This window comes from Leptodactylus fuscus, chromosome 3 (genome assembly GCF_031893055.1).
Source record: "Leptodactylus fuscus isolate aLepFus1 chromosome 3, aLepFus1.hap2, whole genome shotgun sequence".
Taxonomy (NCBI): domain Eukaryota; kingdom Metazoa; phylum Chordata; class Amphibia; order Anura; family Leptodactylidae; genus Leptodactylus; species Leptodactylus fuscus.
In genome coordinates this window covers 194,723,343-194,748,881 of record NC_134267.1, presented here as the reverse complement: position 1 = coordinate 194,748,881, position 25,539 = coordinate 194,723,343, and the positions used below count along the sequence as shown (strand labels likewise).

Genomic DNA, 25,539 nt, shown 5'->3' with positions numbered 1-25,539 from the left:
ATTATTATATACTGTAATATAAGGAGATGGTTAGGGCAGATTATTATACAGTAATGGAGATGGTTGGGACAGATTATTATACTGTAATAGAAGGAGATGGTTAGGGCAGATTATTATACTGTAATAGAGGGACATGGTTAGGGCAGATTATTATACTGTAATATAAGGAGATGGTTTGGGCAGATTATTATACTGTAATAGAAGGAGATGGTTAGGGCAGATTATTATACTGTAATAGAGGGACATGGTTAGGGCAGATTATTATACTGTAATATAAGGAGATGGTTAGGCTAGATTATTATACTGAAATAGAGGGAGATGGTTAGGGCAGATTATTATACTGTGATATAAGGAGACGGTTAGGGCAGATTATTATACTGTAATAGAAGGAGATGGTTAGGGCGGATTATTATACTGAAATAGAGGGAGATGGTTATGGCAGATTATTATACTGTGATATAAGGAGATGGTTAGAGCGGATTATTATACTGTAATAGGAGGAGATAGAGTAGATTATTATACTGTAATAGGAGATGGTTAGGGCGGATTATTATACTGTAATATAAGGAGATGGTTAGGGCAGATTATTATACTGTAATAGAGGGAGATGGTTAGGGCAGATTATTATATTGTAATAGAAGGAGATAGGGCAGATTATTATAAAGTAATAGAAGGAGATAGGACAGATTATTAAACTGTAATAGAGGGATATGGTTAGGGCAGATTATTATACTGTAATATAAGCAAACAGTTAGGGCAGATTATTATACTGTAATGGAGATGGTTAGGGCAGATTATTATACTATAAAATGAGATGTAAATGTAAAATGGTAGATTATTATAGAAATTATAATAATTATTATTAGAAATAGAAGTGTTAATAGATTAATTTTTGTCAATTAACAAAATGAAGTTAATGAACAAAATATTTGGTGTCACCGCCCTTTGGAGAAGGAATCCTGGTTGTGATGATATGGCCACACAGAGCCCTGATCTCGACATTATCCAGTCTGTCTGGGATTACATGAAGAGACAGATGGATTTGAGCATGTTTAGTTCTCCAAGATGTTTGGAACAACCTGCCTGCCGAGTTCCCTCAAAACCCTTCTGCAAGTGTTCCTAGAAGAACTGATGCTGTTTGAGAAGAAAAAGGATGGTCACACCAAATATTAATGTCAATTAGATTTCTTTTTTCTCCATTCGCTTCATTTTGTTAATTAACAAAAATAATCTATTAACCCTTCTATTTCTGAAAGCATTCTTACTTTGCAGTATATTTCCACACTTACAGTACTGTGCATAGTTTTAAGGGATATTGAAATGCAGAGATCTGATCAGTGTATTGTGCTATAATGGAGGGAGTACATGACTGCTGTATTATTAAAGCCGTGCCTTGCCTTAGTAGACTGTGGCACTACAATACCACTTGTACTGGATTATAATCTCATATCACAGGATTATCATCTCATATCACCTTCCTGCACTGGACATGAACAATCAGAACAAGAAGCATCTAGAGAAAGACAAGGACCTGAACATATCTTTGGACAGGAATGCTAGAAAGAAACAGGAGTGGATCCTTCGCAAGAAAGTATCCTCCATTGCCGCAATCTGTGGATCATTGAAGAAAAACAAGTAATACATAATAATACGTTTTATTTATATAGCGCCAACATATTCCACAGCACTGTATAATTTGTACAGTATTGTTTCCAGATCTAAACAATATATTTGCCATACTATTATTACTGAGTAATCCCCAGTTAATAATTTGCTAATAAGATGACTATATCAATGCATGGATCCTTATCATATAATGTAACACCGTAATCATCGTTTGGGATACCATATGGAAAATTATTTATTGGATATAAGATTGCTATGTATGGTGCCATGGCGTACAAAGCCGTGCTCTATTTTACCTTTTTTCTTCAATATATGTCAGATATGTACGTCACGAAATGAGCAGCTTTTACAATATAATATCACAAAGTGATATGCTATGTGTTCTATATGTTCCTATATGTGGCCACCCAGTGGTCGTGTTGTTGGCCGCAGCATATTTGGGATTGTGTAAGGACGTCCTGATATTGTACAAGGCCAGAGCTATCCTGCTAATTTTTGTAGCACCACTAATTGATTTTAACTGTTTAGCTCCATTAATTCTGGTGGTGTTTGGTTCATTTACAATGTTCCACAGTTCACAAATACCATATTACCTTTTTTGTGGTTCGCACAGATGGTGCTAGCGGAGGGCTTGCTTTTTTTCTTGATATGTAATTGGAAACTACATGAAGATAAAATGATCCTTTGAGACAAGTGTGCACAGGGTTCAGTTGTAATAAAACATGCACAGAAAGAAAATGATGTTGCGAGATAAGCCTAACTGAATATTACAACCTCTTTTTCCTTCAGAGTGAGGAAATGTGCACCAGAAGACAATAAGAAGAAGCCCATGAGAAGAGTTGGGCCTAAAGAGCCCAAAGTCTTCCATGAAGAATCTTGCTGCTGTCAGCCAGGACGTTCCAAGACCATGTGCCCAAAGTGTGAGATTGTCATCTGCAGGAAATGTGACACACTGCATGCAGACTCCCTGTTTGTGGCACACAGTTTACTAGATCACTACGACTACTAAGAATCCTGGTGATAAGCCATCCCTCAAGAACACAATACATAAGGCTGCATTGTAGGGTATGGCCACCTTTGTCATGAAAAATTATTTTTAGCATGTAGCTGCATACGGTATCTTGATAGGTGTAAATTGCACTATTTTGTTGCTGATTTTGGTATTGATTTTTTTTTTTTGATTATTTTCAAGGCCTGCTTTCTTGGTCAAGTCTGCTTGTGGAGATGCAGGTTCAGTGCTCAGTGGGTGTTCCCTGTAATACTTGCGCTTTCTGACTTCAGAGCCTTTGAAGAAGGGTGCAGCTAATGGGGATGCAGATGTAGCATCTGCACCAGGACCTGGTTCATGACGGGGGTCCAAAAGACACCTATTTCAGATACACCACACTTATACATATGGCACATAGTAGCAGAGGGGCATCTGTGCACCTGTCTCTCTTACCTCCTGCTGTGTGAATTTAATTCTTGCAAAAAAATGAAAATAAAAATCAGCTCTAAATTATCATCAGAGACTTATAAAATGTGTGTTTTAGATCTTATTCACAGGTCCACTGTTGACCACAGATAGCACACAGACCTTCTTAGTGTATTGGCTGTGGTTGAGCTGCATTGTCTATTAAAATCAATGGGTCCATGATCAATGATCCCTAGCTGTCCTGTCCTGCTTCTAGAACAGTAAATTATACAGAAGCAGGGCAGGATCAGACTACATATAGGGATTGTTTGTAGTCTGTTACTATCGTACAGCATATAGGTCTGCATAGTAGCTGTACACGCAAAACGGTAAAATATTAGTAGTTATTTAATAACTTCATTTTCTAAACGTTACTTATTTAAGCAAAGAAAGAAAATGACTTAAAACTAGAACATCTTTAGTAGAGGTTTCTTGGAAGTTTAAAGGAGTTTTCCATCTCAGGATTTCACCTGCTCTCAGGGTAGGACTGGGGTGTCTAGTGGAATTGTTTCTAGGGGCCCACCGCCAGGACCCTGCAGATCAGCGGTACCGAGACATGACGGCTAAAGGTAATATGTCAGGAGCCATGCTGCTCACGCACTATACCATGGTATATATATGTTATATCATCACAGATGTAATATTGATTGTCTATCCTAAGGACAAGCAATATTAGAAACATGTCCAGGAATTGGAGCAACTCATGTGCCAGGCAGGAGGTGTAAAGTAAAAAAACAAATTAAAAAAAAAAAAAAAAAAAAAAAAAAAAAGCATACTCACCTGTCTCTGTTGTCCGCCGCCAATGTCCGTTCAGTCTAGTGCTGGCGCCCCCTTGCTGGGAGTCCTGTGATTGCTGAGACCGATTAGGTACAGGATTTCCAGAAATGAGTTGCCGCCATGAGACTGAACAGATACAGGCTGGGGACAATGGGGTGTTGGGGACAGGTCAGTATACTTTTTTTTTTTTTTTTTTTTTACACACCTCTCTGGTGGCTGCTACAGTGATAACCCCTGTTTATAGACAACCTCTTTTAAAGGGGTTTTCTGAGCCAAATCTTGTATGGCCTCTTCACTGCTCCCCATCATACAGTGGCCTCTTCACTGCTCCCCCATAATGTATGGGGAACAGTGATGGGGCCATTATATTGTGTGGGAGCAGTGATGAGGTAACATCCTGTACAGAAAGGGGATGTTAAACTGTGTGGGACATATTAAAGGGGTTGTCCAAGGTTAAACTTTTTTTATGGCCTATGCTCTGGGCAACAAGGGAGAGCGATGCCTATAGTGTAGTGCAGGTGGTAATGCTCTGGACATTACTGTGAGTAGTGGTCATCCATGGCATCTGAAGTTTGACAGAGGGAGGGGATGCTGATTGGTTTCCATGATAGCTAGGAGTCTCAGGCCTATACCTGGGTTGTCTTTGAGTATAACACTAAGTATTACACTAATAAACATTCCAGAACATTATGCAACTTGGGTCTTGGCAACCTTTGTCAATCCAGCTGTTGTGTAACTACAACTCCCAAAGTGCGTATTTTCACAGTAGTTAAAGTATCCAAGGTTGCCGACCCCTCATGTAAGAGATCAAACAATTCTAGTTCCCTAGGAAAAAAAATGTGGTATTAAAGAGGACCTTTCAAGTGTGGTTTTATATACTGCTAAGAAAGCAGACAGAGCGCTGAATTCAGTGCACTGTCAGCTTTCCTGGTATCTGCTACAGTGGTGGAGATATCTGTGCCATTACCAATATATCCCCATTACCAGAAGGGTGTTCCTCACAGCCTAACGTCATCACTGGGTGCTAAGAAACGCCCCATCTGACACTACAATGCTATGTTAGTTACTGTCGGGGAAGGGGGCGGCGTTCCTTACAGTCCCGCGATGCCGCTGAGCTATGAGGAACGCCTTTCTGACAGTGGGGAGAAGATCGATGCCGAAGTTAATGGCACCAATATCTCCTCCATCGGGGCACATACCGGGAAAGGTTTCCTGTGGTATATAAAACCTCACTTTCTTGAGGACATGAAAGGTCCTCTTTAAAGCAACTGAACAAAATCTTAGAAAAGACAGTACATTATTTATGGGGTTTCCAGGCACCTTCACTCACAGTCTCACTCACCTGCCAATTCTCTGCTACTGGTCTCTGTACCCTGGCCTACAGCAATAGTGTCCCAGAATGAACCAGAGACATGTGACCACTAAGGTCACTGCTGCAGCCAGAAATTGGCTTAAATGATGATGTTGGGATATCATTAATGGTGGTCAGGACACAGAGACTGGTGGGGGGCCGAGAAGTGCCAGAATGGGAGCTGCGAGGGATCAGTAAGGAGTGTTACTTCTTTTCATTATTACTTGATTCTGGCAGAATTGCTCCTCTCTTCCTCTTCCATGGAAACATGTCAGGCTATGTCTCCACCCATGCTCAGGTAATCTGTCCAGTTAATGAGACACCACAGTGAGTCAGGGTCATCAGAAAGCAATACTAGCTCAGCTTTACCCCGCTTCATCCATGTCCTGATGTGGATATACTTGAAAGTGGAACCCATCGACAAGTGACCCATTGACTGATCAGGGGGTACCAACCTCCGATGTAGAAAATTGTTAAAATTCTACTAAATGATCCCCAGGTTTGTTCATAGATAAAGAAACTGACAAGGCAATATCCAGAAAATGAATGGCAGAAGCTCACCAGATCCCACACATATCGGCCACAGACTACAGAACATCGGTTATGTTTATTCAGCATCTGAAACAGATTTTTGTCCTGCTTACAGTGTAAAATCAATGCGGATACATTCTCATTAAAACAATGGACTCTTCCATCCTATGTACACAGACTTGTATTCCAGTGTAAGACGTGTGCAATAGAAGCAGGCAGCATCGCGGAGCCTCCTGAGCGGTGACAGTATTAGTGAGGCGGCTGCGGGTACGTATTCTGTACAAAATAGAACATTCTGCCCCTGGGAAAAATCGCAGCAAAGCCGCAACTCCCGAGCTTTAAATAAATATAGGAGTCATGTGACAACTGTCAAATTATAATAAAATAGTCTCTTCTCCTTTAAAAAAAACAAAAAAAGTTGGAATAAATAAATCTCTTTCCCATTATATTCTGCCTTCTGTAAATCTAACTGGTAGTCAGTCACCTTGCATTCAGTCTCGACACAATACACGTACACTGAACTATTGGCAGCAGATATGACATAAGTCTTTTACATTGCATATTCATATCAAGTATAGCTTGATCTTCTCAGTCTTCCATCTTTGCAAAGGAATCCAAATTCAAGCACTTTAGGCTAGGCTTATGTATATATAAAACTCTCTCAGCAGGTCTGGGGCTATGCAGTAACCTTACCGCATTACATATATGTGAAGAGACAGCCCAGCACTGCAGCAAAGCAATGTTGCGCCTGATGATTTATGGCAGTGCTGCAAAATGCAATTATTAGAGATGAGATGGTGCAAAAAATGTAGCCCTGGGTGGAGGGAATTGATAGCAGCATATCAGTCTGCTTTCCAGTGACTTTCTCAACAGTATTATAATGGCCCTGTCCTTACCATCATAGTGAATCAATGTTTTGGCAACGCCGGTTTATATACAGTAGTCACTAAGTTAACACTGCCTGCATGGAAGCACTAACACTGGTTGGTATGGTCACCCCCTACCACATAGGTTTATACCCTTGATATAAGGTGTACAGATCTCAGTGTAGCAAGGCAGCATAACAACCAGACTATAACAATATGTAGTGATTATTCTGCTAATACCAAGATAATGGGAAATGTATCCACCTAGTTGCTATAGACCTCTATGGAGATGGTATAATGAATGGAAGACATTCACAATCATTGTTGTAAGCACCTGACACTATAATCCCATATGGTCTCCCCTTTTAATGAAGACACGGCAGTGCAGAGCTGACACAGTAACCAAGTATTCAAGAAGACGAAAATAAAAATAATCTTGGAAGGGCTGAGCCACGCGGGCGGCACTCTCTCATAAAAAAACAAGTCGATTAAAAAAATAGATTATCAAACACAGGGCTCAAGTAGGGTATCAAAACTGAAAGTGTGCAAAACCATAGCCTTGCTCAGGGGCAAGGAGATTCTAGGCCTCGACCAAGCAATTCTTGTCATATCCCTTTTATGTCCATCGGTGACCTCTACGATACAATTATTGGCATTAATGTCTTTGTATTGAGCACATCCGCTCTCACATTCAGTCCTCTCGGATCACATGTTCTGTTGTAGCTTCGCTCATCTAGGGAGAGCCACAACGCCCAGAGTTCTTACATATTCAGGCACCATTCAGTATGGTAGTTGCTGGCCATCCCATCCATAGTACTAACGCATCTTCAGAACCGCGATACAAATATGGGCCCAGGCCATTAAAGAAACAAAGAATGGACCATCTATGTGCCGCTAGGACTTATAATCCTTGCGCACGGTGTGCGCCATCCAGTTGACTTTGGTTGACCAACTCTCCTTCAGAGCCTCATCAAACTTCTGTCGAAACTGCTTAAGTGCTTCGTCCTCTGTCTTCCCCAGAGCCAAGGAGTCCTGAAGAGGGAAAATGAGAAAGACAGGTTCAGTAACAAAAATATATAGGGCTCATCAGGTAGGTGCTTTATCTTCGCTCCATATATTTTCCATTTTGTCTCAAGGTCATGACTTTGTCACATACAATTTTCGTATACATTTCTATTACCTTGACATACTGAATATCTTTGACAGAGCTAAGTTCCGGGAGTCCGGCTGTCAGCATGAGTGCAAAGAGTGTGATGATGAGGTTTCCATTCCTACGTAGGATTAAGTAAGCGTCCTCACAGCACTGCCGAAACCTGCATGGAAGCAACCGAAAACCAGAGAAAGCCTTGAATACTTCAGAAGGAAGCAGAGCCAAGAACTGGTTTGTCATGTTGAACCAATTCTATTGCACCATTGACATCTGAGACATTCACAAGCGATCCTTATTCGGCTGTGTTTTATTGCACATTTCAGACATTTACCTGCCAAATTTTTCAGTGTTTCCTGGTTTCCCTTGTTGGATGACGTGGATAAAGTCATAAGTAAGAATAAAGGGTCCGCGCTCCCTCTTAATTTTAAACTTGGATTTGAAATTCCCCAAAATGTGACCAAAGTCAATGTGGAACAGCTGAAAAGACAAAAAAAAAAAAATAATAATTTCGATGTTTGTATGGCTTACAGCAGTGACATGGACAATAGACAGATGATTTACTGACACCTATGCCTAAGTGTCCCAGGCAGAATCGTGTGTAGGAGGGAAGGACATCCCTCCGGGGTAGGCTCAAATGAATGGGCCGACTCTGGGGGCTACTGCCAGGGCTCACCTCGCCGCGGCTCACCTCACCGCGGAATCTGCCTAAAGATTCAGCCTGTACAGTGATAGTATGTGCAGTGATGTCACAGATCACAAATTATGCACACATACAGATAGTATAAACAGTGATTTCACAGTACAGGGATAATGAACACAATGATGTCACAGTACAGGGATAATATACACAGTGATGTCACAGTACAGGGATAATATACACAGTGATGTCACAGTACAGGGATAATGAACACAATGATGTCACAGTACAGGGATAATGAACACAATGATGTCACAGTACAGGGATACTGGACACAATGATGTCACAGTACAGGGATAATGAACACAATGATGTCACAGTACAAGGATAATGTACACAATGATGTCACAGTACAAGGATAATGTACACAGTGATGTCACAGTACAGGGATAATGTACACAGTGATGTCACAGTACAGGGATAATGTACACAATGATGTCACAGTACAAGGATAATGTACACAGTGATGTCACAGTACAGGGATAATGTACACAGTGATGTCACAGTACAGGGATAAGGCATACAAGAAAGGTCATTATGTACAATGTGACATCATAGTATAAGAAAACATATAATGATGTCACGAGCAGATCTAATGTATACATGGTGTCACAACCCATTCAATAAGCACTGTGTACATTATTATAGTATACTGTCCCTTTGCTATGACTTTATTATCTGCAGTGTATGTGCCATAAGGGCACAATGTTTATTATTCCTGTGTGACATCACAATGATTTCTTTATATATTTATTCATATAGGTTAGAAGTACTTGTCCCATAAATATTTGTCCACTTACTGGACACATAGCTACAGATAAGAAATTGGTGTAAGTTACCTGTCCTGTTTTTCTGACCATTATGTTGTCATTGTGCCTGTCCCCGATCCCAAGCACATATGTAGCTACACAGTAGCCAGCGCAGGATAGGGTGAACTCCTCTATAGCGCGCTCTAGGTCATCTCTATATGGGAGAGCAAGAATAGTTTCAGAAGGTTGGAAATAATGATGATGATGATACTACATGATTGGTTACAAATAGAAATATATATACTGTATATAAGCAAGAAAAACTATTTACCCTGCATTGTATTCCTTGATCCAGTTTAGTAGAGCATCTTTGTTGAAAGCAGCAGCTGCCGCCAAGTTGCTGGAATCAAGCTGGATATCTGCAATGGTCTCTGCTGCAGACACGACCTCTATCATGCCACATCGATCTCCAGTTGCCAGGCATCCATAAGGTATTATCCTGAAACGCAAAAGTGTATTGCTTGTGAAGAAGTGCTACATCTCACTTTACTTCGCTTATTGTACAGGTAGATTTATGTGCAAAATAGCAGCTGCTCCTATAACAATACATGCAAGTATTTTAATCTGTGTGCAAATATCTAAAACATACTATGTGACACCAGCAGAGGGCGCTCTCTGATTATCATAATCAATGAATTTAGCCATAGTAGGTTTATAGGGCTTTATCAAAGGATTGTACTCATACATGTAGGTGAATGGTGGCAGACAAGACGTTCAGGGGCTGTACAGGTTATGCTGTGCTACAATAGCTCATGTATCTCCTGAAGTAGGAATTTATTATATAATTGACTTTACGTTAACTTAATATACTTGGTTGTAGATAGGTCACAATATGGGTATAAGGCCAGAAAGGAAGTAGATGAGAATTTGCCAAGACCCCTGAAAGCTCTGAAAACAAAGGTGTCCTCACATCGAGCACCGAGCTCTGCAGAGGTGACAACTCGGTGCTAAGTGTTGCCAGGGTCATTGGGTCATTTGGACTTATTCCATAGTCATTTGTCACACCCATACTATGGAGGTTGTGGGCGTAAGGCCAGTTACTTCCCTTCCAGAGGCCAAGCGCTGACAGCCGAACGTTCCCAGGAGAAGCAGCAGGAGGGGAGTATAAAAACATCCTTATCAAGAGCAGCTCTGACAGGAGTCAGCGGGAGGACAAGGCATACATGTGGGGGAGAGGAGGCGAAATGGAGTGAAGACACTTCTCACCTGTACATTAGGAAACTGCCCTGTGTGCACTGACAACAACATAACATCTTTATAGCATTCGTGTGTGGGGATCTCTGTATCAGGCTGCAGTGCTTACTACTGCACAATATGGAGAAGGACTTTGGGATCAAATGGGTTTTATAGACTCGTGTTATGGGACAATCCCTACTCAGGACACATGCATACTTGGCCGGACCACGTATATATGTGTATGAGGTGAGGCACAGGAGGAAATCACTGTAGCTTACCGGAGATCCAGGCCAGATTCCTTCCATAGCATGTCCATCAGACGGAGTAACTGGAGAGTAAGCATATCCTGGCGCAAATCTGTGCAGAGACAGACATATAAAATGCATCACAACTAGAACTAAAACTCGCTTGTCAATCATTCCCCATAAGAGCTAGGTGTTATAGTCCAAGCGGAGGAATACTGATCTCAGGCCAACACAGTCTCACTGCTAGGACACGTTACAGCTGTACATATCTAGATACAGTGATGGCTGTGCTTGGATGTCATCACATATACATATAGACATATACTCTATAGCTTACCATCTCCATTTTTGAAGATGATCCCTGTATAGTCCCCACCAAAGCCTTTATTGTTGTATACAATCCAGAGAGGTTTCATCTTGGAGTCCATGTACTTGCACTTGTCTATACTGTCCACGGAGGAGAAAAGAGATGTGAGCACAAGGAATTAGAAACAAATTCCTATGTAAACTCTGAGTGATGTTCTCTCCACCACCCCAGGAGAAAGGCGAAACTTACACAAGTTCAGAGAGGGTAACGCTGGGGTTGAGGGGTGACTGGATATCACTGAGGGCTTCCCTGTATGCATTCTGCTTTAGACAGGCGTGCATGGTCTCCTTGTTTTTCACCTTGCTTTGTTTCATCGCATTCAGCTTGATCAGACCGTTTAATGTACGCAGCTTGTTTAGAGCCTCCACCTAAGAACAGGAACAAGATGTCACACGCGGTCTAAATTCACTGAATGAGCAATTCCTTCTATGCAGTAGACGTTTAGTATAATGCTTCCAGTCTGGCTTAAAGGAATATTACAACTTTAGATATGTATGAGATATCCACTGGACACTTATCACCTACAACCATCTCCAGAACATGGTCTCCCTGACACCAAGATGCTGCATCTGGGCATAAGGATCCACTCCGGCAATCACTTGATCAACCTCGGTGTGTGCCAAAAAAACAGCTGATTTTGTCAAGCAAAGCCCCATCCAGCCAGGCATTTTCAATGCAGAAATGTTATTATTAAATGGAGGCCATTCATATGGATAGCCATCCCTGAAATAGAAGGACTCTTTATTTTTTCCAGAACGAGAGCTGCTCTTACAGACTGGCTTTCCTTTCTTCCATATACAGGATGGTCCCATATGGAAAAGCTGAGGGACTCCCCTTTATGATATACATATGGTATAATAGGGCATACAGAGTGAGGTTGTGAGAAAATCCCGTTTAAAGGCAGTCTACCACGTCCCCCAAGTATAATCAACTTTCACCACCATGTTACAAAGTACATAAGAGTATGCTGTTTATCATTGTATTCTATGACACTTCTATCGATTTGGTGAAAAATAACTTTGAAGTCTTATGTAAGTGAGACAGGTAGTGCTCTAGAGGCGAACCTTGTGATCCCTGGAGCGCTCTCCTTGCCACACAGACCTACCCTACCCTCTCCTGCCTATGGCAACCTGCCCAGTCAGAGTTGATCTTCCCACTGCTATGACATCATCTATCCTGCTTAAGCAGCAACAGCAGTGCTCCCAGGGCTGAAGTCCCGACCCCAGTGCACCAACTACCAAATCTGCATAAGACTTCAAAGTTGTGTTTTTCGCCACATCTACAAAAGTGACATAACACAGGTATGTTGTTTATCACTGTAATATGCTCTGAAATGTGGTGGTTGAAGATGAATATGTTTGGGGGAGGTGGTAAATTCCTGTTAAACTAAAATATATGATGACTTTCTTGGAAAGCCAGAGGAAATAATGTTAAATTTAGGGACAATACACAGAATTTGGAAATCATGAAAAGTGAGCAACAACAACAACAACAACAACAACAACAACAACAACAACAACATTCATCGTGCTCTTTGTGGCGTTTACCTGCTTGGACAGCACCTTCATGTGCGCCACGCTGCCCCGGCAATAAGCTTCCAGCAGCAAACCAAACTGTACTGACACAGCGGGGATGTGCATTTCAGCCCTATATAGAGGAACATCAGAAAGAGAGAGACGTAAAACCATAACTTCAAGATCTGGCATTCTTATACCTGTCACAGTATTATTTATCTATACATCAATACAGAATAAATATAAATATATATATTTTCTTTCTCCTCTATACATATATATTCAGATCTATTTCATCCTTTTCCCTGCAAGCTAAGAACCTTGTATGTCTTGCCAAGTCAGGCACTAAGAAGCATTTCTTAAATTCCTTGGACAATGATAATGTGGCCTTGACTGTAACACATAGGGGTCTATCCATCAAAGTCAGAGGAATAAAGTGGAGACTGCATGGTGATGGGCACACTCTGGTTACATGAGGGCTGCTGCAAGAATCTGCAGGGTTTATCAGTCCATGAATTTGGATCTGTACTGTAAAACGTGTTGTAATACATGGAAATTAGTGAGGTGCTTGATGGGAGTCTGTCTGGTGTTTTGACCCCTTAAAATTGCTGACAACGCTATCCTGGCGAGAGCAGTGTAACCATACCACAGGTGGCTGAGAAACCCTGGTTTTATTACCCCCAATGTGGCAATTTATAGCGCCAATGAGGCAGTCCCTTCATTTTGTAATAAGGGGAGTGGACTCCTACTTGGGATCTGTTCATCTACTAGTAAACGGGATGGAATCAACCAATGTACGGCCCTATCGTCTAAGGCCATATAGCAACTGTATGTCCGATCTCTACACTATGCACACCCTACTATTTTATTCAAAAGTCTCTACATAAAATATTAAGCGTATTCCAGAATCAAATGATATGGCCGACTAACAGAACGTGAGCTTGTGGAGATCCTTAATTATAGCAGCGGCCATTACAATACATCTCTCAGTTATATTGTCAGTCATTCACATGATGTTTGTAGCATCCATTTCAGGAAATGCAAAGTAACTATACTAAAAGCTTAACTGGATTCTACCATTAAAATCAAATTTTCTCTCGATCACACGTAGGAATAGCCTTAAGAAAGGCTATTCTTCTCCTACCTTTAGAGGTCTCCTCCGCGCTGCCGTTCGGTATAAATCCCAGTTTTCGTCAGTATGCAAAGGAGTTCTCTCGCAGCACTCGGTCCCCAGCCCTCAAACAGCACTGGAGGCGTCCCCAATTCTGCGAGAGAACTCTCCAGCGCCGCCTCCATCTTCTTCAGGAACGACCTCTTCACACATCTTCTTCCAGCGTGGGCAGTCAAACTTCGAGGCTTTGGGCCTAGGGCAGAGACTACTGTGCATGCCCACAGGCCACAAGAAAATGGCCGCTTACTTACTGTGTAATCGGCCATTTTTCTTGTGGCTGCGGGCATGCGCAGTCGGCTCTGCCCGAGGCCTAGAAATTTGACCACCAGCTCCGGAAGAAGACGCGTAAAGAGGCCGTTCCTGAAGAAGATGGAGGCAGCAATGGAGAGTTCTCTCGCAGCATTGGGGACACCCCCAGTGCTGTTTGAGCGCTGGGGCCCGCCCCCAGTGCTGTGAGAGAACTCATTTTCATAACGACGAAAACCGCGCTTTATACCAAATGGCGGCGTGGAGAAGACATCTTAAGGTAGGAGAAGAATAGCCTTTCTTAAGACTATTCCTACGTGTCAACGAGAAAAAATTCAATTTTAATGGTAGAATCCCGTTAAGAAAACCGATGTAAATGAGATCCATACATCTGCAAAGAGTCAGTAAAAAATGGATGCAAAAAAATCAAATGCTAAAACCAGATCCAAATGTATTACTATCAATTTTGTTCTATACTTTTGCAGTATAGAAACGGTTGGCTAACCCTTTTCATCAGTTTTTTTTGCACCCGTTAAATGTATCCACTAAGTGGAAGCAAAAATCATGATGCGAACGACCCCTAAAAATATGCTTAGAAATCTTAGACTCTGTGCAGTGAAATAATCCTATTTGCGCAAATGAGCCCATTTTATTTCATACGTTTGAGATCACTGGATGTAACGGTGATTCTGAAAGGTGGTTTTCTTATAAATTCAGAGAAAATCAAGACCAGCCGCTGCGTTTCCTTCCCCAGTCGCTAGAATAACTATGTCTGCTTCCACAAATTATTTCATATTTATATTGGAAATTGCAAGGAACATGCTGTATGAGATATAACCTCACATCGTATCCTCAGTGGACGTGTATGAATGACTAGAGGCAGAGGTAACACTGACTTACAGAAAATGAGGCCGATACATAGGAATGTCTATAGGTTTAATAGGCTCGTGTATTAAAAACTCAGCTGTAAAGCTTACAATGCACATTGGGTGAATTGGCACATGCACATCCAAAGTCAATGGGTTAGGCAGATCCCGAGGGAAATAAGGATTGGGAAGTTAGCTGCCTGATCCTTTTGTTCTTGGGGAGATGGTTTTCCCATTTCAGGTCAGTACAATTGCATCATTAAGCCAAATATGCATATGTATGGGGGAGCCGGGCAAAGCAGTTGTTGGGTGACTGGCTTAAGGTCGTATATGGTCACGTTAACCTTGTACTTCTTTATTTTAAAGGCATTGTCTGGTGCAAGAAACAATTTTCACTACTACAACCCAGTATTAATGGTGACTTTATGGCTAAGCTGTGCAGATGACCCAGTCCATCATTTCACATTATCCATGTGGCTATAGATAATAATTGCATGGTATTAAGAAATAAACCAACCTGAGATGCCAGAAGAGGATCTGTCCAATTCTACGATTAGCCAGGGCTCGCTCTAGCAGGAACCGTGTAAGTGCACAATCCAGAAAAGGCTCGTACTTGAGAACTTGCACCAGCTGCAGCAAGTACTGGGATAATTCCTCATCACTGAAAACACACAAGGAACAAAGGATAAGAACGTCACTGTCAAGCTTATAGAGTATCACCACTGTTGCAATGAGGGTCCTTGGGGTCCTGTGTGTGGCCAGCATGTTATAGGGCAGGAGAAGCGGAGGAGATTGATATACAGCTTTGTGAGAAAAGATTCAGTATAACCTGTCATTTATTCCTTTAAGTCTCTGCATAAGTTTAGGAGTCAAGTGGGCGGTCCCACTGTGACCCACAGCCTTCTGTATGTTGGGCGTTAAGGAGCAATCACTGGGTAGGACCGCCCAGTGGACTCCTAGGCCCACAAGGAGCAGGGATTTAATGAATAAATGACAACTTATACTGAATCTTTTCCCACAAAACTATATATCAATCTGCTCTATAACAAGATACTGAAGGATTGGACAACATTTTCAATATAACAGATCTCCTTTAAAATGTTTGGTTCAGTTTTGACATCTGGGTCAAGGGTTTTCTTCATTTTTTTTTTTCTAAGTGTATGCTTGATACTTAGTCTATTGACAAAAGGAGGCTAGAGGACGACTTAAATGCTGGTGTCTGCAGACACCAAATTCAGAAAGTTCAATAGAGGAGATATCTATCGAAAGTAATCTAGAAAAAAAAAAGTGGTGTTATCTACAAAGACTGCTCAGACTTTTCCTCCCCTGACTCGGACTGATAAGGATCAGACTTTTACTAGCTATATGGGATATCTGTCATGACATGACCATCTAGAAATTTGATACTGATTTTTCCATTTGTCCAAATTTCGTGTCAAAACCATGCCAGGCGGTATTTTCTGCCTCCCACTCACTTCAATGGGAGTTACCAGGCAAAATCTGCTTGAAGACCTAACGTGATGCTTATTTTTCCGCCAGGTGGAAAAATCTGCTAGAGGAAGAATCAGTGTCCAATGTCCAGTGAAATGAATGAAGACTGGTTTTAGGTGAAATTTGGAGAGGATTTTGAGGCAGAATCCCCCTCAAATTCAAAACCAAATTTCTTTGTGTGAGCATACCCTAAACAGGTCCAATATATCTGGGTCTATGGATTGACCTACCTCATGGCCTTCAGACAGTTGACGGCGTACTCCCTTACATACTGGTCGGGATAGTTAAAATCGAGCAGCTCCAGAGCATCTCTGGGGGGAAGTTTGGACCAAATCTGTAGCAATGCCTGAAGCTGTGAGAAGAAAATAATGGATTATTAAAAAGGTATGGAAAAAATATAGCAAATATAGAATGTGGTGTATGTGGTGTCAGGAGAGATAGCAGTCAGCTGAAGCCAGCCATAGAGAATGGATTAGATGGCGATAATTTATTCCTTTTCGTTAAAGGAGCGCCAGAACTTTCAGATGGCTAAAGTCAAGGTGTTAGACATTCCAACAAGGAGGGGTTATTTGGATTTCCAAGTCTATACAACAGATATAGGAGTCACCCTGTTCAGTAAGGTAGGTATTTCGTTCTCGGAGACCTTTCCCTCCTCTTCTTTCTCATTGCTCATAATGCCCCTTTGCCTCCACTATTACTAAGATTTTTACAATGGATATGGTCACCATGTTTTTGTGTAATTTTCACCATGCTGGCCTGTTTTTGTACATCACAATCAACAAAAAGATGCTTTGAAATAAAGGACGTATCACTATCGGAAACGCCATCCACAACCTAGACAGAAACATAGAAAAATGACAGCAGAAAACAAAACAAAACACATGGTCCATCTAGTCTGCCCTTAAAATTTCCATTTTATCTTCGGATTGACATGTGTGTATCACAGGCATCACTTACTGCAGATTTCCAAACCACATCTGATGGAATTTTGCCCAAAGCCTCAACTATTGTTTGTGCTAGTTCACACGGGGATAAGCGCCGCATATTTTGGTCCTGATTCCACATCAGAATTGGACACAAATGTACCTACCACTACGGTCGCAGCTTCTGACAGTTGCGGCTTCCCCTCCGGAGTAGGCTCAAATGAATGGGCCTAGTCCGAAGGGTGCTGCCGCGAGGCGGATGCCGGGGCTGAATCAGCCGCGGAGTCCGCCTGAAGAAAGGGCAGCTCGCTTCTTTTTTCCGTTAGTGGGAACATACCACCCACGGAAAAAAGTAAAGCTAGTGGTCTACACAGACCTCCATTGTGAGGGGGCGGATCCACCTCTTGCCCCGTGGGAACGAGCCCTCTCATTGAAATAATATTCCCTGACACATCCATGTCCTATAGCCAATATATCCTCATCATATGAAGAAGCCCTATAATGAGCTATAGATATCCTGCTGTATACAGAATGGTGCAATGGTTGGAACGTACTATGACCAGTTTTCCTATGAAGCGGAGGGAATTTTCCAGAGAAAAGTTGATTGACCTCTGAGAGCGTCTTTTAACTTCCCTGTTTATCAGTTCATTGTCTGGATGTCTTATCACAGACAGGTCAGGAAGTTGTTGTGTAGAAAATCTGGCCGCACTTTCCTCTCATTGCACCTGGACTTCTAGATATAGAAGCACGCTGCATCTAAAATAAGGCACAATATTCAGCTTCAGTTCACTGCTATTCCAAGCAAAAAAAAGCCATTTTCTCTGCAATTTAACCTGCCAAAGTGTCAATGAATCAATGCAACGCGCCAACACACACTTAGTGCAGCTACTAAGAGCCAAGAATTAAAAGAATTACGGTACAGATTTAGAAACATCCCTATCCCTCCAGTATTGGAAGTTAACCGTCAATATACTTAAAAGCGTCACAGGAATACAAGATCAGAAGCCTATGGTCACCTTCATTACCCCCCAGTATAAAACCGAGATCGGAGGAAATGGCTTCTTACGTCTGTTGGAAAGTAAGTCTGCAAGCCGTGGTTTGGAAGGAAGCAGGGGTCTAAGTGACCTGACAGGCGCAAGGAAATTCCAAAAATACAGCTTGTAACATGTTTACATTCCACTGCTGCAAATCTGGAAGGGAAGTTCAGGCTACAGAGGAGCTCTGTGACCAGGAGAGATAATCAGCCATCAAAACGCGAGGCCGGAGGACGCCCAGAGACCAAAGGATGTCTAAAAACAGCTCTGCACCCATCCGACCTCCAATCATTGCGCGCAGGCAGGAAACCATCTTATTAAAGCCTATTCCAGCTGTATTTTCTTTGAATGTAAAATACCAATTTCTTTGTTTCTGCTGACATCAAACCATCCAAAGAGATTAAAATACAGAAAAATAGAAAAGAAGGAGCCGTGAGCCCTATTAAAAAATACCCCACAATCGTAATAAGACTGATGCTCTGTGTCATGCCAGGTCATTTACTAAATCCTGTAATGCTACATGGTGGGTTTTGCCGCAAGGTAATACTGAGGTGTCTGATGTCTGAGAATAGACACACAGCGAGACAATGAGGATCCCAGAACATGGTGATGGCGAGAGTACCCAGAGCGATCTGCAGGAATAACTTCATATTGTGCATACAGGTCAATAGTGGATACGTTTTATTAGTGGATTAACTCTATAAGGCTGAGGCCCCAAGTTGCGGAAACGCAGCTTTTCTTGTTGCATTTTTTGTTGTGGTTTTTTGAGGCAAAGCCAAGAATGGTTACAAAAGGAATGGGAAATATATAAGAAGTTCTTATACTTCTACCTTCTGCTCAATCCACTACTGGCTTTGGCTCAAAAAAATGCAACAAAATCTGCTACAAAAAAAGCTGTGTTTCCTCATCATGTGGCCTTAGCTTAGAGGTTTTCCGGGCTAAATAATCCATGACCTAAGGTTAAAATAGGTCATCGATTAAAGACCAGCAGACGCCTGACACCCCAGCCCCTGGCCGATCATCTGTTGACGGAGACTGCAGAGTTCGCGCCTCTTCACTGCTCACAGAGCTGTACATTTCTGCCATCATGTCATATTCCAGCCCATTTACTTGAATGTGGCCGATGAAGATGATGTCACGTGGCCTGTGAAGTGGAAGCAGTACTCAGGGAAAACTTCTGTCACCTCAAACAGCTGATTCGGGGGGGCGGGAGTCAGTTCACCATGGATCTACAAATAATGACACATCCTAAGGATACGTCATCAATGAAAAACTCCCAGGAAACCCCTTTAGGCTGAGGCCCCACATTGCAGAAAATCAGCTTTTTTTGTTGCAGATTCTGCTGTGTTTATTAAGAGCAAAGTCAAGAGTGACTGCAATCTGTAACTACCCCCCAAGCCTTTTCATAATGTGGGATCTTAGCCTTAAAGTGATAATATACCTTCAATGCCCATTTGGCCACCAGTGATTTTTCCTAACACCCTCCAGTTCAGCCAAGCATGTATGTGTTTGCAATAGGGAGAATGGAGTCGGTGCAAGACACCTCTGGTATTAAATTATTTCCAGGGAGAACAAAAGGATTGGGCATTAAAATGCAACATGCTTAGTTCTACCACAAGCCTAGCGACCCAGACCGACCGCATCATAGGATTGTATAGGAGTCTGGGTCACCAGACACATATACAGCTATGTTACAATGACCTAAAATGTCCTTCTATGTACATCTCTCTAGACATGCTGTCTGAACCGCTGGGAGTCTCCATGATCGGGAGAGCTTTCATAGATCCAGAGTTTTAATTACTGACCTGAATGCGGTTTCACAAGAGACGCTCCGCAGTTACAGGGTGCGACACAAGGCAGACACAACCTCTAGTACAATCATTTACACTGCATGCCTTTAACTCCATTTCAAGATGTAATTATAAATCAGATCATTCTTGGGTAAGTTAATGAATTCTAACAGAGTGGAGCAAAGTGTTTGTAGCAGACACGTATCCCAATCAACACGTCTCTACCATGGTAAGGGGAGCGTCTAATGAGAAATCCTATGCAACATCACGCTGTGGGGTAGGAACATTCTGGTAAGATTGTTAGTGATTACGGTATTATTGGAAAAGTTGAAGGGGTATAAAAGGAAGAAAACCAAAAAACAAGACCAATGGCAGAAAACTCAGAAGACCAAAAGACTGTAAAGCAACACTATTCACATAATAGAAGGCGATTGTCACTCATGCTTCTTAGGCCTAGTTCACATCTGCATTCGGGTTTCTGTTCAGGGAGTCCACTTGGGACCTATATGCATTAAAAAGAGGTTAACTTCAGGAAACCTGAGGATCCCATAGATTATAATGGGGTCCATGTGGTTTCCACTCAAAACATGCAGAGAGAAGAGTGTTACTTGCAGGACTTTTCTTTCAGCATGTTTCATGCGGAAACCGAGCGGAAACCACACGGACCCCATTATAGTCTATGGGGTCTGCAGGTTTCCCAGATAACCGCTTTTTAATGCGTATTGGTTTCTGTTTGGGGGGTCCGAACGCAGATGTGAATAGGGCCTTAAAGTGAACCTGTCCTGTTGAACATGCATCCCTATATGTAGATACCTTGTTATGGAGTAGGAGGAACTGAGCAGATTGATATAAAGATTTTGGGAAAGATTCAGTATAACTTATGCATTGTAACCTCTTCTTATTTTATGTTTAGTAGTCATATGGGTGGTCAGTGACTGACAGTATCAATAGGGCCGCCCACATGACTCCTAAAACTCATATTGAGCACAAGTGTAAAAGAATGACACAAACCTTTATATGAATCTGCTCTGCTCCTCCTGCTCTATAACATGCCGTCTACAGATAGGACTGTGTGTTTTGTGTGACAGACTCGCTTCATACCTCTAACTCACCTGGGCAACATCTTCCAACTTGTTCCACTTGACAGACAGCAATAACTTAGGGAGTGAGCATGGGAAATTCTCTCGGCAGTCGTACCGCAATTTCCAAATCAGATCCTTCTCATTTTCACACAATTGGCACAGTGGGTCCCTCTCCATGATCTCCTTCAGCTCTATATTAAATTTCTTTCCTCCACGACCCTGTAATATGGACATACCAATGTTAATGATCCTCTGAGCTCATATCCCATTAAAGAGAATCAATCATGTCTGGACAATATACAACATGCTTAAATGGACAAGTGTCTTAGGCCTGTTAAAAAACAAAAAGTAACCAAAAACATACCAGACTAGTGGATATTTCACAGGGTCGTGCTTAATAAACACACACATATATAATACATATATGATACACATGTTATATAAATAAATATTATATATATTTATTTATTTTTGCAATAAACAGTACTGCATTTTATGCTTAAGGTAAACCTAGCTGCAGTAGTAACTACATAGATAGGTACATGTTCTGGTTTGGGTCATTCATTTATTCTACCATTATAATGAGATATTCCACTAGGTGGCAGTGTTATATTATAGCTAGTGTCAGTATCACCACTAGAATCTCTGCTTTAAGTCCTACATGGGTAATGAAGAGTAAAAGATTCTTAGAGACAAAAGTAGGAATATAAAAAATAGAATTCTATCTAGGATTTATTAGCTTAGATTTAGCTTCAGCATGCAGACATTAAGTGGACATGTGCATTAAGGGTTTTAACAAAACTGCATACACCTTTTCTGTTTCCATCCATGAATATCTTATTATATCTTCTGTGTCTCTCCTAGAAACTCCAAAGGATGGATCCACACCATAAAGGCCAAGATCACTTTTAAAATTAGGTTAAGGATCCAAAGTAACAGGATCCCTATCAATAGGCTGAATGGTTAGTAGTTAACCTCTAAAACATAAAATCTATCCGGTCATACCAAAGACACAGAAATGCCTGTCTATGGACATGACCAGGGCAAATCTGTTCTCTAAGGGTATGTTCACATGGTGGAATTTGTAGCTGAAATTTTCTGCTTCAGCGAATTCCAATGTGGAATCTGCCACAGAATTTACAAATTCTGGAACAGCCAGGTAGTATTTTTCGTCTCCCATTCACTTCAATGGAGGTGATCAGGTAGAATCCACCTGAAGATCAAGAATCACATCAGCTACAAAAAAACAAACAAAAAAACAAACAGTATCTGCTCCCAGCATTGAAATGAATAGGAGGCAGATTTCAGACAGAATTTGGAACTGATATTGAGGCAAGATCCAAGTGATATTAAGCCGTGTGAATGTATTATAAAGGTTTCCTATTCAACAACAGCAAACAGAGGTTTTGGAAACTAAGAAGGATTATAATGAAAGTATATGAAACAACTGTTACACGTTATTATGCATTGGAAAGACAGCAAAGTAGTCATCCAGGACATGTCAGGGTGGTCCGAAAGGATGAAATATATTACACAGCGCACTTCATGTACATGAGCTATATTTCTAGGAGTGTTCATGGAGAAAACAGACCATACCACTAGTTAGTTATTAGATACTTTCTTACAATTATTACTTTTTTATTTATTTATTTATTTTTGGCAACAAGAATTTCCCTTTAGCATTGTAAATGTCAAGATGGTAACCTTAGTCTGAAAAGCTCAGCAGGGGTTCTGGGTTTCCTGCGCTCTGTGGGATGTAATTATTCCCGGGCCATGTTATTAATTAACTTTCTGGTGTATCATTAAACAACACGTTTATCTGTAACCAGGAGACGCGAGAAATATAACTGGAACACATTCCTCCCCAGTGTCTTTGTGTTTAAGGTGAATGGTTTCTATCCCTATTCGTGTTTCAGGGCTCTCTTAGGGTTCAGATATTGAATTACATGGTAACTGCCTACAGGTGGCAGTAGAGAGACATAATTACATAGTTAAAGGGATGATCCAGGGGTTTTTATTTTACTTACTTCCTTCAGGGATTTTTTCATGCTGGACCTGGACTTTCCAGGCTGGTTGGTTATATGATCAGAACAAACATCCAGCCTCCAATTCACTTTGCCTCCTCTCCTATGCTATGGGGAATAACAGACTATAGCAAAGCCTTCCCCCAAAGCTCAGGTGCCTACCTGTGAAAACGAGGACTGGTGCTGGTTCCAATCACGTGATCTGGGGTCAGAACTAGCCAGGAACAAGCAGGTTCAGTATGGGGAAAAAAAAGTAAAAGAAAACTCCCTTGACAACCTCTATAATAAGATTGGATAGAAACACAAGTCCATGTAGTTCATCCTGTATCCCTATAGTGTTGATCCACCAGGAAGACAAAAATCCCTGAGGCGGACGCAAATTACTCCATATTGGTGGAAAAATCCTTCTGACTCCAAATTTGGGAATCAGAATAAATCCCTGGAGCAACCTCTTATCTCTAAAAAAAATCTTTATATTAATATATTTTTATTACATTTTTTTGATAGATTTTTATAAAATTAATTTATTAAGTCCATATTTAAATGCTTGTATGCTCTGCCATGACTACGTCTTGGAATAGAACATTTCATAGTTTTACTGCTCTAACTGGAAAGAACCCCTTCCTATATACATCCTTTTTAGAATCTATATGCCAAAACGGAATTCCATATTCTATATGTATTCTTTCAATAGATTTATGGAGGGGGAATATTTTATTTGGATCTCAGTTTTTAATCTATCTTTATGCACCTAAAACTTTATTAACCTTGGCAGCTGCTCCTTGAGTGCTGGTGTCCTCCTTGTGGTTAGAAGTAGTTAGTAAGATTTTAGGGTGCATAAATAGAGGACCAATGTTCCTCTCTAGTTCTGCTGTTCCCTGTGTTGTTTAGCATTTGCGCAGCAATACAATTACTGAGGTATAAGTATAGGCATATTATTTAACATTTGTCATCATTAAGATTGATTTTCCATGTCCCTTCCCATACTGCCTGCCTATAAAGGTCTTTCTGTAATAGTATATATAATACAACCATGTTCCTGCCCATACTGCCTGCTTATAAAGGTCCTTCTGTAATAGTATATATAATACAACCATGTTCCTGCCCATACTGCCTGCCTATAAAGGTCTTTCTGTAATAGTATATACAACCATGTTCCTGCCCATACTGCCTGCTTATAAAGGTCCTTCTGTAATAGTATATATATAACCATGTTCCTGCCCATACTGCCTGCCTATAAAGGTCTTTCTGTAATAGTATATATAACCATGTTCCTGCCCATTATGCCTGCTTAGCTTATCAAGGTCATTCTGTAATATTATGTACTATATAATCATGTTCTTACAGGTAGATAGGACATCCCTAGAGGTGTCTGGCAGTATCCTACTCCCCTCTCCCTATTTAAAACACAGACATGCTCATTCAACTGGAGTCTATAGAGAGGAGGTATCTAAACTATATGCCAGCCTAAATTCTAAAGCTGGCAAATCTTCTGTTTCAGATACAATATTAAATCCTGATTCTGACTCCATTCTGAAGCTTTGATAAACAATAGCTTATACGTCTGTGAATATAGAGTATGATACCGCATACAGATTTCCAAGACTGATCCAGTAGAATTTGTATTTTCATTCAGGATGTGAATGGACTCTAGAAACATCACTATTTTTCTATTCCAGCAGCTATCATACAGACTGTCCCCTCTCTATGTGCAAAATATTATATTATTAAAATATTACATATTATATTATAGCAATATTATATAATATTGTGAAACTCACCGACATATTGAGGCTGTCACTCTGCCGAGCAATCTCTGCAGCTTTTTCAAGTATCTGTAAAAAGAAATAGGTTAGAGATTAGACAGTGACATAAATCAGTATATTATATATCTATCCTACAGAAAAGTAGTAAGGCTATGCTCACACTACATTCACAATGCTCTACTGGATCCACCGTATAACAGTGATATTACAAGTACCCATCTTACCTCACTGACTTATGGGGGGCAATGACCGTTAGAATATTGCAGCAGTCATAGAAGACCGCCAGTGCAGGATATTGCGGTACTACGTGTGTAGAACATATATAGGCCCCAGCAGAACCCCACAGAACACATTTTTTTAGTATTAAAAGAGGTTTTGCCTTCATAGCCACTTCATAACTGGTGGGGATTTTACTGCTGGTACATGTGGTACTTATGGCCATGTACTCTATTATTGAGGGTGGGTGTACTGTTCTCTTTTTGTTTCCTTAGAAGCTGAAAATCTTCATTTTCACATTGATTTCCAGATAAATAAGTGACACAAAGTGGCTACCAGCAGAACACGCACCCCAACTTTCTCAGACC

General features: G+C 41.1%; 1 protein-coding gene across 2 annotated transcripts in view; it reads right to left on the bottom strand.

Moving 5' to 3' along the window:
- Positions 1-5,795: 5,795 nt before the first annotated feature.
- The window catches only part of PIK3CB (phosphatidylinositol-4,5-bisphosphate 3-kinase catalytic subunit beta), a 115,642-nt gene continuing 95,898 nt past the window's right edge, over positions 5,796-25,539 (bottom strand). For both annotated transcript variants that reach the window (XM_075268987.1, XM_075268986.1), the window contains 13 exons: positions 24,971-25,024; positions 21,196-21,384; positions 16,567-16,688; positions 15,363-15,506; positions 12,596-12,695; positions 11,238-11,416; positions 11,019-11,128; positions 10,715-10,793; positions 9,532-9,699; positions 9,291-9,414; positions 8,086-8,231; positions 7,785-7,917; positions 5,796-7,636 (listed from right to left, as the gene is read on the bottom strand). In XM_075268987.1, coding sequence (XP_075125088.1) covers positions 7,499-7,636; positions 7,785-7,917; positions 8,086-8,231; positions 9,291-9,414; positions 9,532-9,699; positions 10,715-10,793; positions 11,019-11,128; positions 11,238-11,416; positions 12,596-12,695; positions 15,363-15,506; positions 16,567-16,688; positions 21,196-21,384; positions 24,971-25,024 — 1,686 coding nt within the window. In that variant the 3' untranslated portion in view covers positions 5,796-7,498. The remainder of the gene's footprint in view (positions 7,637-7,784; positions 7,918-8,085; positions 8,232-9,290; positions 9,415-9,531; positions 9,700-10,714; positions 10,794-11,018; positions 11,129-11,237; positions 11,417-12,595; positions 12,696-15,362; positions 15,507-16,566; positions 16,689-21,195; positions 21,385-24,970; positions 25,025-25,539) is intronic.